Raw genomic sequence first — 18953 nt, forward strand, 5'->3', positions numbered from 1 at the left:
TTTTAAGGTTCAAGCATTCTACAGGAAGACTAGGACAGCGGATCTTGGATTTTCATGGACTCGGGGATGACTTAATGGTATACAACAGGTATACAAGCCAGGTGAAGGTTGCACTTGCAGATCTTGGAATTAGACTCGGGATGACCATGAATGACCCACCAGAGGTGGAGAGCCAACCAGCATGATTTAAGACATCTTGCTAGGCATCGCTATAAATGCATCATTTCCGATTCTCATATTTTAGAGGTTCAAGCATTCTACAGGAACACAAGGACAGCGGATCTTGGATTTTCATGGACTTGGAGATGACTTAATGGTATACAACAGGTATACAAGCCAGGTGAAGGTTGCACTTGCAGATCTTGGAAATGGACTCAGGATGACCATGAATGACCCACCAGAGGTGGAGAGCCAACCGGCATGATTTAAGACATCTTGCTAGGCATCGCTATAAATGCATCATTGCCGATTCTCATATTTTTAAGGTTCAAGCATTCTACAGGAACACAAGGACAGCGGATCTTGGATTTTCATGACTTAATGGTATACAACAGGTATTCAAGCCAGGTGAAGGTTGCACTTGCAGATCTTGGAATTAGACTCGGGATGACCATGAATGACCCATCAGAGGTGGAGAGCCAACGTACAATGTAGGTGTATTAATCCTGTCATTAGCTTGGGCACAAAATTATGCAGGCCATCTAGGTTTCTTTGGAATGGAATGATTCAGTAATGACTATGCAATATAATGTACCTTTACTGACAACAACCATTTCGTTCCAGACCTAAATTTTTGAAGGCTTTGTTTTTGAGACATTTGGATCTAAGTACAATGCATTCCTTGGCCCCCGAATAATCTAAGAACATCAATAACAGGAAGACAATCAGGATGCAATAGAGGATTTCTAGCAAGTTCTTAAAAACTTGCCAATGATCAGTTTTGTTACAATTTGATTATGTCATTCTGTTTTATTTCAAGGTTTAACAAGTGGAAAGTTGAAGGCTTGGCCGGTAATTTGGCTCTCATGCCGATGGAGCAACTGGATGCTGGACAACATCCTGGATACTCTTGATTGTGTCAATAACTGTAGTATAATGTGTGCAACAAATTGTCAGACAAATATTTATGCTTTGCTTTTAAACCACAATGTCACCATCCTAAATCATGTTCTTTTGTGAATCAATTATTTTTGTACCCTTTAAAATTAATGCATGAAACGTTTTAAAGCCTAAACACTTTGACAGGGGGGGGGGGAGCTGGTATTCCACTGCACTGGTATTGGTGATTTTGCCACCGATAAATTTGAATATTGTGTCATCTTCCTGAGCCCGGAGTAGAATCTTTATTTTCTGAGTACGTAGTCTCTTTTTATTCATTTCAGTCTTTGATTATTATGTTCTTTTTTTAAATAGTTTTTTCAATTTTTGAAAATGATATTTTCTTTTTAGGTAAATGTACATGTTCTTTATTATAGCTAGGATAGATATGGGTCAGGCCTGTGGGTTCTGATAGCATTATTACCTTGACAGGCAGAAAGTGCCGTCCAGGCCTTGTCGTTAGTGTAGGCTTTAGTGATAGGATTGGGACCAGTGAGTGTGGTAGGTGTAGGCGCAACGTAGCTAAGGTTAGGCACTCACTGGTCTCTCTCTCCAGGAAGATGACACAATCTCAGTTACCAAGCTGCAAATCAGAAATACAATTTTCTTACTGGTAAACATGGAGCCAATTCTTTGGTTTAATCATTTTTTTAAATGTTGTTCTTTAAGATGACTGTAATTGTATTTTCTCTGCTGATATTGTTTATAACTGAATGTACAGTAAACATACAAATTACCTTGATAATAAACTACCAGTATGCTGTATGTCATGTCATTTGAATTTTGTTGTGTGTTCTTCTGTTAAAATTTTTCACGTAAATTCATGCATCTACTGTAAACCCGCCCAGGAGTGGTCTGAACCCCCCAATATGGCAGCACCACTGACTCCATCATTTTATATAGGTCCCTACTGTAAACTCACCCAAGAGCTGTCCGAACCTTGAATAAGCAGCACAAGCCCATTCTGTCTCATGTACTGGTACCTAATACTGTAAACACACCCAGAAGCTGTCCCTACAATCAATATGGCAGCACCATAGGTCCCCACTGTAAACTTGCCCAGGAGTTGTCCCGACCTGTATGGCCGCACCTGCTACATATATGACACTGAAAACTCTCCCAGGAGCTGTCCGAACCTTGAATATGGCAGCACCTGCTAGATCAATATGCATGAGTCCGTACTCTAAACTCACCCAGGAGCTGTGTCTGTGACTGTACGACCATGAAAAAATGAAACTTGCCCCCATTTCCCAGTAACTTATTCGGGGCAAGCCGTCATCTTGGATATAAGTACATTGACCCATCAACATTACTTAAAACTGAAATTGTCTTGATTAAAGGCCACTGAAATGTCTGAGCACGAAAAGAGTGTTTGATGCATAGATATCTGAGGACAGAAACTGTATCCGAGTCTTTCGCTGTTCAGTAAGCTGGTCCTGGTTCTGTAAATACCAGTCAATCTCCAAAAGTTCAACCTTGGGAGACAAGTCACATACAAGCTTCGGCAATGTTCGTGCAGCACGCATCATGTATTACAGAGAGAAATTGATCTCAATGCTACTCGGAGAACCAATTCATGAGGAAACCAGCCCTGTAAAATATTTAGTCGCCCTCCAACTTCAAGTACCCCGCTGATACTACACACATAAGCCGCACTTACACCACCTGAAAATGAACCACCAATCTTGGTTCGGGAACCAATGCCGCACCATCGAAAATCCACCAAGCGCTTACACCAGCATTGCAGCTAGTTATAAAATCCGGCAACAGATGGCGCGCAAACAATAAGCAGAAAGCGCCATTTCGAAAACGCCGCCTGGAGCCGAACCATCTAACTAGCTAATTGCCGATCCATTTGCGCTTACACCACGACAAAGCCGAGCTTTCAACAAGCCGGGCGAATTTGGACCATCAAGCTTGGTGGGACAAATTCGCTCGGCAATTTGTATCGGCAATGGATTGCCGAACCAATTTGTCGCGGCAATGTGGTGGTGTATGTGCAATTGGTCCACCAATATTTCGTGGTGTAAGCGCAGCTATTGGTGATCGGCATATTTACCTTATCTACCTAATGGCCAGCGTAACCAGTGATAACACTCATGACTAATTTTAACTGTGATGAGGCAAAATTAGAAGTAATTTGGTCGACTACAAGGCAACCAGGGTGTGATAGCAAGATCGGTTATGTAACAACATATGTTGACCTCAGCCTTTGGTCGGGCAACTCAGCAGGAGGTTACCTGGCTCAGATAAGCTGAGAGCTAAAGTCAAAACTATTCCTAAGAAACTCTCCCCTCATCAAATATCCATCCCCCCCCCCCCCGGCATCTAAGGCATTTCCCATTAGTTGGTGGGGGATGGTTAGGAAATATTTTTACAGGGCTGGTTTCCTCATGTCATGTATTAATGTGGTAACATCAATATGCCGAGTATCCAATGAGTTTACTCCACAACGAACTAACCAGACACAGCCTGCTATCAGCAAGATTTCCCTCATTTGATCGAATAAACCAGAGAGATTTGTACACACAATTGATCAAATTTAAAGGAAGTCATGTACAGAAAAAGTGAAGGACTTTTTAGTAGGATGAAATATTCAGGGCAGTATTCAACTTCAACTTCTTAGCCTAGGGGACAAAAGGCTCTCGAAGGGGAGCACCACCTTGCATCCCAAATATGCATGAAAACATGTTCATCTGAGGGGGGAATGGGAGGCTCTCGGAGGGGAGCACCACCTTGCATTCCAAATATGCATGAAACATTCATCTGAGGGGGAATGGGAAAGATGAGTAAGGGTGATGTAATGGTAAGGGTGATGATGGCAAGGGTGACGTAAGGGTAATGTCGTGTTGATGCTGGTGATGGTAAGGGGGGGGGGGCATTAGTAAGTTAGGGTCATTATGAGAGGTGAGCTAACAAAATAAATAATTAAATAAACTCCCCTAACGGTGAGCCAAAAAGCCAAGATTACAATGCAAGATCCTATGACATTGATTTTGTTAATAAGCACAACTTTTGCATTATTCATGCCTACATGTGCACAAGTAATTCCAAGGACACCCCTGGGACTCACAAATGCTGTCCTAAATAGAGAGTTGCCTGATTTCAGAGGTCAAATCCAATTGAAACGACCAGTTTGGAACCAAATGCAGTGTCCTTTATAGAGAGGCTGTCCTTAATATAGAGGTCAAATCCAATTGAAATGACCAGTTTGGAACCAAATGCAGTGTCCTTTATAGAGAGGCTGTCCTTAATAGAGAGGTCAAATCCAATGGAAACGACCAGTCTTGGACCAAATGCAGTGTCCTTAATAGAGAGGCCGTCCTTAATATAGAGGTCAAATCCAATGGAAACGACCAGTCTTGGATCAAATGCAGTATCCTTCATAGAGAGGCTGTCCTTAATATAGAGGTCAAATCCAATGGAGACGACCAGTCTTGGACCAAATGCAGTGTCCTTAATAGAGAGGCCGTCCTTGATACAGAGGTGTCCACTCAAGGAGGTTTCAATGTATATCTGATGTGAGAGGTCTGATATGGCCTGAGATGCAAGGTTGTGACAGACTTCAGTCCAAGTTCGGTGACAACAGCCTTTATCATGTTTGCGGCTTCAGAGAACTTTCCATGCAATGAATTCTCTCAATTCCTGGTCAAGGTAAAGGAAAGCAATGAAATTTGTGATTCATGCTATATATAAGTTTGGGTGATTTGATGGAGCATGACAACAACAGTAGAAAAACATATTTATGACCCGTCACAGCAAAACCAGTGCATGTCGCACAGAAGATGAGCCTGAATGACACCAGGAGATAATAGAAGAAATTGATGTGCTCATATTTCACAAAAGGCAGACAATAGTGAAATGAACAAACAGTCCGTCTCAACCTGCCAAGCTCAGAGCGACATGCGCCTGATTTTGCTGTGACGAGTCACATTTTTCTTCAACTACTAGACAGGCTGACTCAAGGGACGCAGAAAGTTAACAAACACTTAAAAGACTTGAACTGGAATTGAATATGAATCGGATATTGATGCAAGATTCATATCAAAGTAGACTGCGTACAATCTAATGTGTTTACAATAATGTCAAAAGGAATAAAAAGCAAAATTAACAGCAAAATTAACAGCATATCTAATTGAGGAACTTTAAACTTTGGATAGATGGGCAATTTTTTATATCATGCATGTGTTTTTTCGAAGTGAGCAAAAAACATCTCACCTTTTTGTCCCGCTGAATAGTGCAACAGAAGGATTAAATATGCATATTTAAGCAGCAACTTGCTTTTTGATGATGCCACTAAATGTACATACATACTGTAGAGACGACCCACAGGGATATTCTGGTAAGGAGCGTAGCTGGCCTTTATCTTATTGAGGTGCTCCGACTCATTCATTTATTACATGCAGTGACACTGTCACTGTCAATCAAAACATCCCATCACTGGAGCATGTAACGGTCTGCCCAGGCTGAGAACAACTTACTCGTAGTCATGAACAGAGTTTGCAATATCCCTAGCAATAATTGAACCAAACAGCTACATAGCAACAACATCTCCCGAAAAAAATGCTAAAAGAAAAGTAACAACTTACTGATTTGAAGCAACAGGCAGTGGGCATGGACAAGGCTGGCAGTCATTGGGTGTGCCGCGTCGTGGATCGCCATAGAAACCATCCGCACATCTCTCGCAGTAATCCCCGGCCGTATTATGAAGACAATTCTGTAAAAGGAAGGCAAGAAGTCGAGAAAGTTGCAGACCATTTGCGACATACATCTCTACATCTTTACAGTTCTAGAATCATTATCTCCGGATATATCTCTGGAAACACAAAAAGCTCCGTTGAATGCAATCAGCTTCTGCTCTTTTTCAATCCATGCTAAGAAGACTGAAACACCTGCTGATTTTTACAAGAGACTATAATTGAATACACAGGCAACCTCTGACGAAACAGTCTGTCCCAGTTTTGGCCAATTGTAAAGATTAACTTAAAAAGTCCTGAAAGGAAAAATTCACATTTTTCGCCAAAACCAATTGAAAACGTCTCTCTGAAACCTGATATTAAATTCTCATCAGTCATTCTGTGTGCCTTTAAATAAAGAAGTCTTTGTCATGTTCAGGTGTAAGATATGTCAGGTCACTGAAGAAATGTCAGGTCATTAAAAACACTTTTGAATAATAAGTCAGACAACATCCTTTTCTTCACATCCTGTTGGATTATATTCCCAAATGAAGATTGGTGACAATTCATATCAAAAATTACTCTTGCATGTCAAAACATAAAGGGCTATGTCATCAGTGTTGAATGTATTTACTAGTGGCTCAGGATGATAGAAATACATGAAATGGTCCAGGGACCATGTGCTCACCTCGAGTAATGTAATGCATGTCATTTGCAGTGGATATGGGGAGAACAGTTTCAGGCTAGTTTCACCAGTTTTGATTCTTTTGAATAATATCATTCTTCTCGGCCCAATGGCACAAAAGAAAACTACCGGTATCATCTAAGTATAACATTTTGGTTATAAAGTTGACTGACTTCAGGGTTATTGAAGAGTGTTCATGTCACATGGAAATTGGTTGACATCTGCGGCAAAAAATTCAATTCTGAAGGATGAAAAAGTTTCCTAAGTTTTGGACTAAGAAATTTTGTTCACTTGTTTTTTTCTACTCAAAATGAAGAAACATCATCAGCCCTCAAAAAAAATTGGCTTTGAAAAAAAAATTCAGAATTTTGAACTTAAGAAAAAATTCATCTCTGAAAGATGAAAAAATTTCTGAGTCCAAATATTTTTTTCACTTGTATTTCTTCTGCTCAAAATGAAGAAACATCATCAGTCCCTAACATTTTTTGGCATTCAAAATTTTCAAAAATTTGAACTTATGAAAAAATTCAATTCTGAAGAATGAAACAATTTCTAAGTTTTGAACTGAAAATGTTTTTCACTTGTTTTTTTCTACTCAAAATGAAGAAACATCATCAGCCCTCAAAAAAATTGGGCTTTGAAAATGTTTCAGAATCAAAAGGATTATGCCCTGAATAGGCCAACAAGCTTTCATCAAGGAAGAAACCAAAACAAAAAGTAGAAAAACTCACCACACACTTTCCACTATCGTCACACCTGGCTGAATGGCTATTACAGCTACACCTCACGCAGCGACCCAGAGGGTACCTCGGGTCCTCCACACGCTGGTACCCCTGTTCGCAGAGCTCACACGACAGGCCCCGATAACCCTCGGGACACGTACACTCCTCTACCATGAGAGCCGGATGCTGGCCAGTATTCTGTGCAACGGTGATGTCCATTGATAATTCCTTAATGGCGGTCGAGCGCATGTCGCGATGATTCGCAGCACGGATGAGGATGTAGTCGATGTTGGCGAGGAGTTGGAGGAATTCGAGACGAGTTGGGACAGTGCCGTCAGCTTTCTTGAAAGTGCGTTCATTCAATACGATGCTGTATTCAGTCTGCCTGGAGCGGCTGGACGGAGGGTCGAAAACATGATGGAAACGGTTGTTGCCGCTCTGGAAAAACGATCGTTTTAAGATTACACATGATGATTCATGAACCATAATCCCTCCGATGATGTAACTGCATTGATATGCACCATCCCCTTGCCAAATATCCCTCTCAAGCTCAAGTGGACCAGTGATAGGGATATTTTGACGAAAATGTCATATAATGCATTTATATTAACCCTACCAACTCCAATAATCAGTTCAAGAGAGATATCCAAGGTTATGCTGACTACTTACAATAATTTCCAAATCTGTATCGCTGAAAAAGTCCCCACCAAGTCTTGGATCATTCTCGTACTCAACGGTGAACTTCAGGTTACCCCCATAAGATGAAACCTGTAAGAGACAATAAAGGAAATGTTTTCAATAAAGGGCCTGCAAATGAGGAATCTAAGTGGCTGCTCTCGGCACTCTGAAATGCATGCGACTTTTACTGCATGTTTGCGGTGGTGATCGCAGGAAGGTTATCTGCGACAAGACTTGGTAAAGTTGTGAACACCGCAGTGTGGCAGGTGACGAGCCTAGCGGTGCCGAGACGAAAGCTTGTCAGAACCTACCTTGTCTCCAGAGAACCTTGGCGGCAGCCTCCAGTAAAGACGATTCGACCCTCGGATCTGATTAAAACCATCGTAGCGCACTTCTTTGTTTCGTCCGTTCAGGCTAAAACCGTCCAACACGACGGTCGTCCGTGGATCATTCTTGTAGACGAGGGCAAAGTTGCTCGTGCCATCTTGGCTGAAGAAGGGCCGCACCTAAAACACACATTTTCAATATTTTTTCAACGAAAATCAATTTGGATTTAAATGGTAACTCGTGTCAAATTTCACCATATAATGTTTTAGCTGTTTTTGACGTATGACTACGTCACTTTCTCATAAATCGGTAAGGTTTTCGAATCGAAATGCACATTTTCTAGAAATTGATGGTTTAATCCCGCCCGGACGGCTCGCTTCAATGCCGTTTTCGTTGATGACGTCACAACATGAATATTTTCAAGGTCGCGGTGGTTTACATTCAGCGATTTTATAATAAATCTAATCAAAAATGGAAAATTTGAGCTTTACATTTGTGATCAACAATTAAAAACGGACGTATTTCCGCAAAGTTGTAAATCACCTCATCGTATCACTTTAACCCTTAAAGCGCCAGAGGCGACGATCGTCGACATAAGGGGGAAAGCGCCAGAGGCGACGATCGTCGACAGCAGACATTTAGTTCCACCTGTCTGCTAAGAGATGGCAGTGAGTGTGCATGTACGCTCTTTGGTACTTCGACAGTGATGCTTAGCACAAAATGGCATCGAACAAATTTCAAGTTTCTATACAAGCTTTTGAGTATTTTATCAAAAACTTGAAGCCCCATTTTCGCGGGAATGACGTCATCAGGAGTAATTAGCGCTGCTACGACTAATTAGACGGATGCTTCGACCAGGAATCGGATGGAAATGATGTATTTAGACCCAGACTTCATATTAAAATACCAAGGGAGGTATAAAAAGCTGATGGAGGTATGTTCTGGCCATATTTTTGTTGATTATGGGTATTTGCACTAATTAACCCCTAATTAGTAAATTTTGGCGGGAAATGTCACAAAAATCGACGGGAATTACCATTTGTATAAAATCATCAGTACATTCCATGGTGTTTGTAACAAAAATAACGTTGTTATTAATCATTTTCAAAAATGCTCGGTTAATTCGGCACTCAGGGGTAATATGATTTTGTTAATTCAGCGCTTTAAGGGTTAACTAACTGACTTACAAACTTAGTTTTAAGTTTATATTCCAGTTTCAAATATAGTTTAGGTTATCACCCAACATACGATCAAATGAGCTTCTCAATCTGCTTTATAACATGAGCCTCTCTGACCGGTCCCCATTTCTGACTTGGCAAAAGAAAGCAAGTTTGACAATGAGAACTGCCAAGAGTCTCACATCGACTGTTGGGTTGGAATCAAGGATCTTTTGACCCCTAGACAGGAGCCCGAACCACTTGTCCACAGCAATCGAGGGCTGGTTTTCCGCCTGTGAGTTCATCACAACCTACAAGTCTAACTAATGCTACACCACAACCAGGCTCAGAGGCAGGACTATTTTGAAATTTTAGAGTAGAGGTCACGCTGTGATGTCATTTTGGATGTCAATCAGTATCCTTGATGGAGTAAAGTCACCAACAATTTGTGCCATATGTCATTAAAGACAGTTGACACCACAACTACACTTCTGCCACTAATGCACCAACGACCAAGGTCACGTGGGTCACTGATGTCAACTTGACATCCACCTCTTCGGAAATGACCTCATGTGCATGGTCTCTATAGGCATGGTGTTTTTTCTTCCTACCTGTGATCGATACTGCTGGCAGCTGCGACACTTTGTAGACTGGCCGGAGCACCAACACTGCAGACAGCCACGCGGATTCTCCTTTGTCAGGTGGAAATGCCCCGCTTTACACGTATCACACTCGGAGCCCCCAACGTTATCCTTACAGCCACATGTCTGCGTGGCCGGGTCACATGTCGAGCCCGGCACAACTCCCCGCTCATCACACCGTTCACATTTGCCCGGAGCTTTCGTCGTCCCTGGAAAAGGAGAGAGGGATTTCAAAACACAATTTATGATCATTTTCATCCAAGCAATATTTGTCACAAATTATCCATTAGCAAGCTGCTTATCTTTGCTAATAACATTCTGAAACCCTTCTTAAGGATATTTTACTTCATTAGAACAAAGCTGGTTTTATCAGCTTTTTGAGTGACTTCAAACCTTTTCATGCATGAAGAGTTCTCATATCGTTCTGGCCAAAGGCACTGAGTTGAACTCAGGAATGTGACCAGATCATATTTTCCAAAAGATAGTGGTGTTGCACAACACTAGATTATCCTCAGGGTAGGCCTCACAAATGCTGAAGAGTAATACTCGTTTATAGTGTCAACTATGACACAGGCTGCCCAGGTCTGTGTAACATTACAATTTGTGATCACACTATTACTGTTTAGTGACAAGAGGTCCGCCAGGTACCTTTGGCCAGATCTATCTGAAAAATCCTCTATACCGTGTCGACGCAATCAGCCTGGTTGAGGGGCATCTGTTACACATAGGCCTTACACAAGGTGAAAAGGCCTTTCATGCAGGAGACTCTGAACCGGCTTAAAGGAATACTACCACAAAATGCCTAAAAAATGGGGAATTTTGAACGGCCCAGTTAAAACCTAAGGCAGATAAGCTTCCATTGAGAAATGTTAGCAGTTTCGAGTTCCACTCAGGTAGTTCATTATGCGAGTTGGCATCTGGATAACGTTGCATAACATTACTGACTCCAGTCAATGAACTACATAAGGGGTTATCACCAATTTAGTTATTTTTACTACGTTCAGCTAGTCTACATAGAGATTTTGTGCCATGTCTGGAACTCTTCTACAGTGTCAACACGATAATCAACTATATCACCATCCTCATAATCAACATCACCTCCATCACCTCCTTCTTGACCTTCGCCCTCCCGTTTACAGGTGTCGCCCGGCCGACGTGGGTCACCCTTGTAGCCTGGGGCACAGCTCTCACAGTTTCGGCCGCGATAGCCCTGGGGACAGTTGCGGCAGGTCACCTGGCGATCGCTAGCAAGGAAGCACTCCTTACTGAACCTGAAAATAGGAATATTCTTGCAAACATTTGCAGGAAGTGATCGGAATAAGGGTCGATTTCGTGTCATCTGGCTGGCAGGGGTCGTCTTAGCCAAGCCCACATCTCCTCCAGTATTTGCCGACATAGCCATGGGGTCAGTACAGCAACATGTTCGCATATCCACAACAAAATTTCCGCATTTTTGAGCGAAACGTGGCATTTGTGAGAAAAAACCCAACAAATTTCTGACCTGACCAACTATCAGTAATCCCTTTCTTATCATGGGTTGGCTGGATAGCGTCGTGTGACATACCAATACTGTAGAACCTCTCTAATAAGGACACCTTCGGGACTGACAAGTGCTGTCCTTAATAGAGAGGTGTCCTGATTAGAGAGGTCAAATTGAATGGAAACAACCAATTTGGGACCAAAACTAGTGTCCTTAACAAAGAGGTTGTCCTTAATAAAGTGGTGTCCGCTAACAGAGGTTCCACTGTAGAAGCCAATGAATACGGTACACCTTTTGTATTGGGACAAACATGTGATTGCTGGGATGGACTACTTGAGTAATCGTGTGCACTCAGATTCTTTAGTTGAGCCAGACCTGATGATCAAACTCTTGTCTCAAAGGACCAACTACAGTGAAACCTCACTCAGCTGACACCTCTACAAATATTAGGAATTATGATTTTGGTCACAAATGAGGTTGTTTCAGGACACCTCTCCAATAAGGTCAGTACTAGTCAGTGACAAGGGTGTCCTTAGAAGAGAGGTTTCACTGTAATTGTACTTTTTGAACAATACATACTGGTTTTCACGGGAAGTCAGAGGGCATGGACAGGCCTGACAATCGTTGGACGTTCCACGCCGTGCGTCGCCATAAAAACCACTAGCACACCTCTCACAGCGATCCCCGATAGTGTTGTGTTGGCAACTCTGAAATCAGAATATTAATAGTGCATCAGGACGGATTCCTAGGGAGATACACGTTCTTATACCCCCCTTATCTAAAGGCTAACTCTGCACATTCAAAAATCTGATAATTGAGCTTCCAATTATCTATTTCTGTTCACCTGGGCCGCAAGGAAATTCAATTAACACGAGCAACATAGTGCTTTAAGAGAGATTGATGGATTTTACAGTAGATATGTCAGTCCTGACGGGTTGAGCATAAAGTCAGAAACAGCCGTCACTTCAGCAGACAGTTTGGTTCCAGTAAAAGGTTTCACTTCCAAATTTGCCAAGATAAAACCCCTTGAACTAAATGTTATCACAACTGTGTTAACTAATGATACCTAAGGACGCAAGCGGATTTAAAAATCTAAAATTAGGATGAGCTTACCTCACATTTCCCTGTCTCAGTATCACAGTTAGCAGCATGCCTGTTACAATCACACGGCACACACCGTCCAAGGTACCGGCCGACCTTTTCCCGTCGGTAGCCACTACGGCAGTCATGGCAGGAGAGACCCTGGTACCCAGGTGGACACTGGCACTGCTCAACAGTCAAGGCGCGATCACCCCCAGAGTTCCTATTCTCAGCAGTCTCGAATATGACATCAGAAATACTGGAAGAAACGTGTGATGGATAGAGGTGATTTTTTTATTGAGAAATGCTTGCCCTCTCTACGATTCACTTTTACTTTTGTCATATTGACTTTGATGCCAGTCTCACATTCTGTGACCCATACCAATCACAAGTTCGAATCCAACGCACAGCTATTGATACCGTAACGATTATCAACTTTTCTTCTTCTTCTTCCTCAGCATTCGCTCTGAACTTGGAGGTGATTTTCTCCAGGGAGTATTCCTCATCCAAGGCGGGATGAGCGTATATGCGTGACACTACGGATATGCGCCAGTTGGGTTTATTGGCCTAGTGAATCCGACTTCAGCGAGAGGTTGAGTCCATGCAAGCTACTCATGTTTCTCACTTGGTAGGGTCTTTAACCTGCCCTGGCATAGACACCAGATACAAGAACCTTGGTTTTAAGTCTCATTGAATGACTGTGAAGAGCCCAGAATTTGAGTTATCGAGAAATACAATCCTTGGTTCTCGCAGGGATCGAACCCACGCCCTTTTACATGGTAGCCAGCAGAGTTAACCACATGCAACAGGCTATGAAGTTCCCTAAATTAACTTTTCTGAAAGTCGAAACGAATGATGAAATTGCCCTACCTAGACTGTGCCGTGGTCCTTGCGTAGGTTGCCTTGATCATTAGGGTATCAATATCAGCCAAGACCATCAGGAACTCCTCACGAGATACTTGACTCCCATCTTCCTTCATCCAGTAGGACTGCAGAGAAATGAACGAATAAAGATAAAGGGTGAAAATGAACCAACTCACTGTATAAAAGCCTGATCTAGATTTGGCCTGATGACCATGTGGACAATAGGGCCGCAATAGGGTTCCATACAGAAACTCACTTATGACTTGATGATGTAAACAACTGCTGCAATACTGATTGATGAGCGAGAAAGGCTTTGTTAATTGCATGTATGAAATTCGTAAGTAATCTCAGTCACAATTGACTACACCCTCTGCCTCTTGAAGCCGTGCATGACCTACTCCACTGCCGTGTAAGCTTACTTCCACAGTAAACAAACGTCGTCAACCTTCCAGTTCAGAAAAGAATGGAACATCTCTCACCTCAGTCAGTGGCACCTGCACAGCTTGTGGGATCGCGGCCTGAAGAGGTTGGCGGGCTGTGTACATCAATACAATGCCATTCCCCTTGATCTCAATATCCGCATCGTTATTCGGTCTTGGGTCGCTGCCCGCTTGGTAGTTGACTGTGAATAGAATCTTCCCGCCGTACCCTCCAACCTTGTCCCCAAGGAATTTCTCTGGGAGGATCCAGTAATATGTGTAGGGCGTCAAAGCGCTGAAGCGTCGATACATTAACTGGTTGCGACGGCTATCTACGTCGAATTCCGAGTCAACCGTACGTGTGCGGGCTGCGTTTGACAAGACGAACCCATCAAATCTTGCAGGGTCAAAGCTCGAACGGACTTCCGTCCTGTACCATCCGGAACTGGCGCACATGTCCGTGACACCATTACAGAAACACTTCAGACAACCGTCTGGGTTTTCGGTTGAAAGGTAGAAGGCACCAGCCCCACACTGACCGCACGATTTACCTTGGGCGTTTCTCTGGAAATTGAAAGTAGACACTTGTAGAGTTACTTCTATGAGTTGAGGCTTTACTAAGTGTGCCCAAGTAACACAGTGGAACAAATCTTAAGCCGCCCCTGGTTGCAGAGCATCAAGTCTATAACCAAAGACCCATATTCAAACACAACCAACAGTTGAATACTTTTCCCATAAAACAGATTTTTGGGCTGCTTTCGAGATAACACAAAGGAATTTGCTTAAGCACACATTCAGCTCATTGTTTTTTAAAAGTCTTTTCAAGATTCCGACAGTGGTCCAATCATTTTAAGTTAATAACGAGGCAAACAAAGTATGTCGAAACATTTTTGAACTGCATTTACGGGCAGAGGCATGTATTCATCCACGACCGGAAGTGTGGCGAGCTTATCAAAATGTCAACTTGTGGTAAATACATGGCTGGGATGGACCAAAGTGGAATTAATTCTTAATCTGTGGTTGATTCTTAATCTACAGAGTCAGGCCATCACAGAAATATGCTTTTTGATAATATATTTAAGAAAATGTGGTCTCACTGGTCAGTTTAGAACTTGTACTTTGACAGGGCCATATCAATGCGCCAGTGACGTTTTCATGGATATGGTGTACGGAAATCTTTTTTTCTCAAGCAATCGGTATTGGAATGTTTTTAAACTTTATTATGCTATTGGCAAAGGGTTCTTCTTGACACATATAACATTTTGTGCAGATTGATTGTCCAAGGTGTACTTTTTTTACCAAAACTTATGCACAACAATGTACACGTAATGTACACAGGTTTTAATAGAGGGCTCTGGCCTTACCTTGCATGGACACTGGTCGTTAGTGTCAGGAGTTGAAGACAGGCTTCCTCTCGGGTCACATGACTGTTGGCTGGGTCGGCAGTAGTCGCCGGGGGTCTTGGGGTTACCGATGTATCCAGGCGCACACTGTTCACATCGGCGGCCTGTGTACTCACGTGGGCATCCTCGGCATGTGATCTGGGTGTCCAGCGGGTCAACGTAGCAATCTTTGCTGAATCTGGAGAGGGAGTATAATTTGTGTAGCACAGTAGTTATCCCATTCCTAGAGGCTTTAATGTTAAACAAAATGAACGCCACCTTCAGAGAAAAGTAGTAACTGTAACAATTTCTTTGCTGTTGTGAAGCGATTCCAGCTAGTGGATTTTGCAAATAATCTGGATTCGCAAAATTGTTAGCAAACATTTTTTTGGGTTTTCTATCTGGAAATTGAAAGAAAGGTTTGTAATCTATCAAAATGAAAATCACAAAAATAAAACTTTTCTAAGAAATTATGTAAATTGCAAAATAAATAGGTGCGAAAATCTTAAAGTTTACAGCAGCTTGTCGTAGACTCCTCAAACAATTTGAAAGCCAGAGTCACAGACCAATGACTCCAATTGGTGCCTAACTGTAGTGGCAAAGAACAAACTTTCAAGTTGACAAGATAGATGCCAACTTACTGGTTTCTTGTATCAGTTAGAGGACATGGGCAGGGGAGACAGTCTGTTGATGTGCCACCACTGGCGTTGCCATAGTAACCAGCTTTGCACTTCTCGCATTTGTCACCCTCTGTATTATGCTGGCAGGACTGAAAGGAAATGTTTGAAAAAATGTTAGGATGTTTTTCTCACAAAACGTCACGTCCATTTCTTAATTAAACCCTTTAACTGCCGATGTACGCCAATTGGCGACTTAGGTAAAAATGTCTATCGTTCGGCCGTGCGCCGGTTGGCAACTTCGCCTCTCTTTATCCCAATGTGTTATAGACTAATATACAGTTCCGTAAATATCCGATAGATGGCAATAGTGTTTCGTTGACGAGTGTTCCCCCATGGGCGTTGATGTGGGGAATAGCATTCCGCGATAATGAGGTCACTGCAGCTGCTGCCCTCTATTTCCCCATCGCTGAATTACAGGCAATGTCGGACAAACATGCGGTTTGGTAATGGATTCAGGCTTTCTAACTAGGGCAGTTAGATTCAATCTGGCACATGTCCGAGTGTTGGAAATACTACATAATTGTTCTGAATATTTCTCTCTCTGACTCTATGGTATCATTCATGCTAAAAACAATGCAGGGTCAAAGATAATTGACTTTGAAATAAGCTCAAATGCGTAGAAATAAGTGTCGATGTCCGACTGTCACGTGACTAAAACGTCATCAATATCTTATGCAAATGACCTTGTGAGCTATAAATAGTAACTTCGCGGAATGCTATTGGCATGCTGGAGGACAGTGGGGATTTTGGGTGGAACAGTGAAAGGTTAATTCACATGATGGTCCTTTCTATGCCCCTCTCCGTATTATAAAGTTATCGCTAGTGTACTGTATATGTGGGAAGGGTCATACACTTCAGTAATAAACATGTCCACCCTTCCATGACCTGATTTATCCCTCCCCTACACCAGAGAGTTCCTACACCATTAACTCGCATCAATAACATATCTTAATCAATAGGAGAAGGCTACAATAATGTTGAAAACATTGGCACCTTGTGGCTGAGTCAATAATTCCTTGTTATCATCAGTCCAATTGGGCAGCAGGCAGCAACAACTATGCTTCCTCAAGCTAACTCAATTCTGAGCCAGGTCCTCAATTAAGTGTGGTGTAAGCAATCTGTCTCCATCTCCTATTACTGATCGGGTGTAAGACAGGTATAGGACAATCACTGGTGGCCTGGGTCTCTCCTGCCAGGCAACTGCTGTAGGCCTACAGGGTGTAGAATGTCTTATACTAAAACCAACACTGGCCAGGGTGTCTCCTGCCAGGCAACTGCTGTAGGCCTACAGGGTGTAGAATGTCTTATACTAAAACCAACACTTGGTTATGACACAATGCTACCGTCATCATCAAACTGAATGAGACACATGACAAGGAGAATCTAAAACTTACCACACAGATGCCTGTATCAGCATCACAATCGTCCGTGTGCTTGTTGCAATCACAGGGGATACATCGTCCCAAGAATCGACCAACGGACTGCCGGCGATATCCCCGAGCACATTTCTGAAATGGAACAAAGGGAACATGAAATAATTTATAGCTAAAATTCTGTGAAGTTACAGACAAATTCATCCACTTTCCAACATCAACTCTATGAGCATCTCAATGTGCATCCCAAACTGACTTGGCCTAACTGCTTTTTTGTCACAGCTTTTCGACTTTCACTCCCCACAGCCGCACATCAAGGATAGGAACATTTTCCCTGTCAACAGTCCCCAGCCCGCCTATCTGGCCACCCATCTTGATCTATAATGTCTCTAAGTGTCTGATGAGCAACTCCTGTAAACCGTTCATATCACCCTTGGTAAAACTCTCTTGGCCGCTTTCCCACCATTCCGTGCAACTTTGCCCTAGCGTTCCGTCAGAAGCATGACGTCACACAGGGGAACAACTCAACATCAACCGCTACACCTCGACGTAGGTTCCAACACTCCAACGCGGTTTATGATATCATGCAAAGATCTTAATCTGCACAAACGGTCACTGTCCGCAATTGCCACGTAGATTAAATAGCCTTTCAATGTTTATGCCACTTACATCACAGGAGAGGCCGGTGTAACCCTCTGGACAGGTACACATCTCCACGAGGGATGCTCTGTCTCCCCGACTGCCGCTGCTTGGGTCCACACCAACATCAAGGAAGACCTGGCTCACCCTGTAGAAAAGGATATTGCTTACAAATCAGAAAATTCTGACATATTTAGCCAGTACATTGGGGGATGAGTCCCCCAAACCCCCTCCCCCACTCTCTGAAAGTGACAGGTTTTAGCCAGTACATTGGGGGTACATTGGGGGAAGGCCCCCCCCAACCCCCCCCCCATTGGACTCTAAAAATAGAAGTCCTTGGAGACATTGAACCACAAGGCCCCACAAAGAAATAGTCCCCGCCCGCCCCGGTAGCTGTCTCATATCTGCTGACAGAAGCAGCTCTTTGTTGTGAAGTAATGATTGAATTTTCCACCTGCTAGCCTAGATAGGCCTATTTGTGTATGTTTCTTGATTTAAGCATCTTGTCATTAAAGGGGGGCTATAGGCAGGAGCAGAGGGGCTAATTTGGCCATCTTCAGGTGACTTATATACACAGTGAGGGCCGTCATGTCAGATTCAGCAATAAATATATTCCTCGTACAAAGGTGAATCATTTCGACGTACTGTGAGATGTGAGAGACCCCTATTGTCGGCTTTGTGTAACTTTATCTTGCCTGCCTAGCTGCTGCCTATATTGTCCCTTTAAGACTCAAACAGATTGCTGCTGCAGTGTTTGACGTAGAAAGTTAACTATCTCCAAGTTAATGATAGTCGTCAAAGTAAAGACAAACTGTGTAGGCTATTGTAAGCGTAGGGTGTTTTCGTTTGTGGCCTACATACACTAAAAGCATAACCAGTCCCCCCTTCCATAAACGAGACATTCCCAGTTAGCAACCAGTTGGCATGCATTGAGTTCATAGTAAATACATATCCGCACAACAAACCGAACACTGATGGCAGAGACCTATTTTAACAAGACAAAGGGACGTGCGTCATACGAAGTGGTATTCAATAGATATTATGCTTCACGT

At 42.7% G+C, this 18953-nt stretch overlaps 1 protein-coding gene across 1 annotated transcript in view; it reads right to left on the minus strand.

Annotated features, from left to right (window-relative positions):
* Positions 1-18953, minus strand: part of LOC135497061 (basement membrane-specific heparan sulfate proteoglycan core protein-like) — an 89563-nt gene that overhangs the window by 68837 nt on the left and 1773 nt on the right. Inside the window, exons 2-15 of the mRNA XM_064786753.1 lie at positions 17932-18049; positions 17284-17397; positions 15851-15978; positions 15192-15408; positions 13888-14391; positions 13415-13533; positions 12578-12803; positions 12044-12171; positions 11083-11255; positions 9955-10193; positions 8171-8365; positions 7851-7949; positions 7191-7619; positions 5688-5815 (exon numbers count right to left, since the gene is read on the minus strand). Of these exons, the coding sequence (XP_064642823.1) occupies positions 5688-5815; positions 7191-7619; positions 7851-7949; positions 8171-8365; positions 9955-10193; positions 11083-11255; positions 12044-12171; positions 12578-12803; positions 13415-13533; positions 13888-14391; positions 15192-15408; positions 15851-15978; positions 17284-17397; positions 17932-18049 (2817 nt within the window). The remainder of the gene's footprint in view (positions 1-5687; positions 5816-7190; positions 7620-7850; positions 7950-8170; positions 8366-9954; positions 10194-11082; positions 11256-12043; positions 12172-12577; positions 12804-13414; positions 13534-13887; positions 14392-15191; positions 15409-15850; positions 15979-17283; positions 17398-17931; positions 18050-18953) is intronic.

This window comes from Lineus longissimus, chromosome 12, assembly GCF_910592395.1.
Source record: "Lineus longissimus chromosome 12, tnLinLong1.2, whole genome shotgun sequence".
In the NCBI taxonomy this organism is placed as follows: Eukaryota; Metazoa; Nemertea; class Pilidiophora; order Heteronemertea; family Lineidae; genus Lineus; species Lineus longissimus.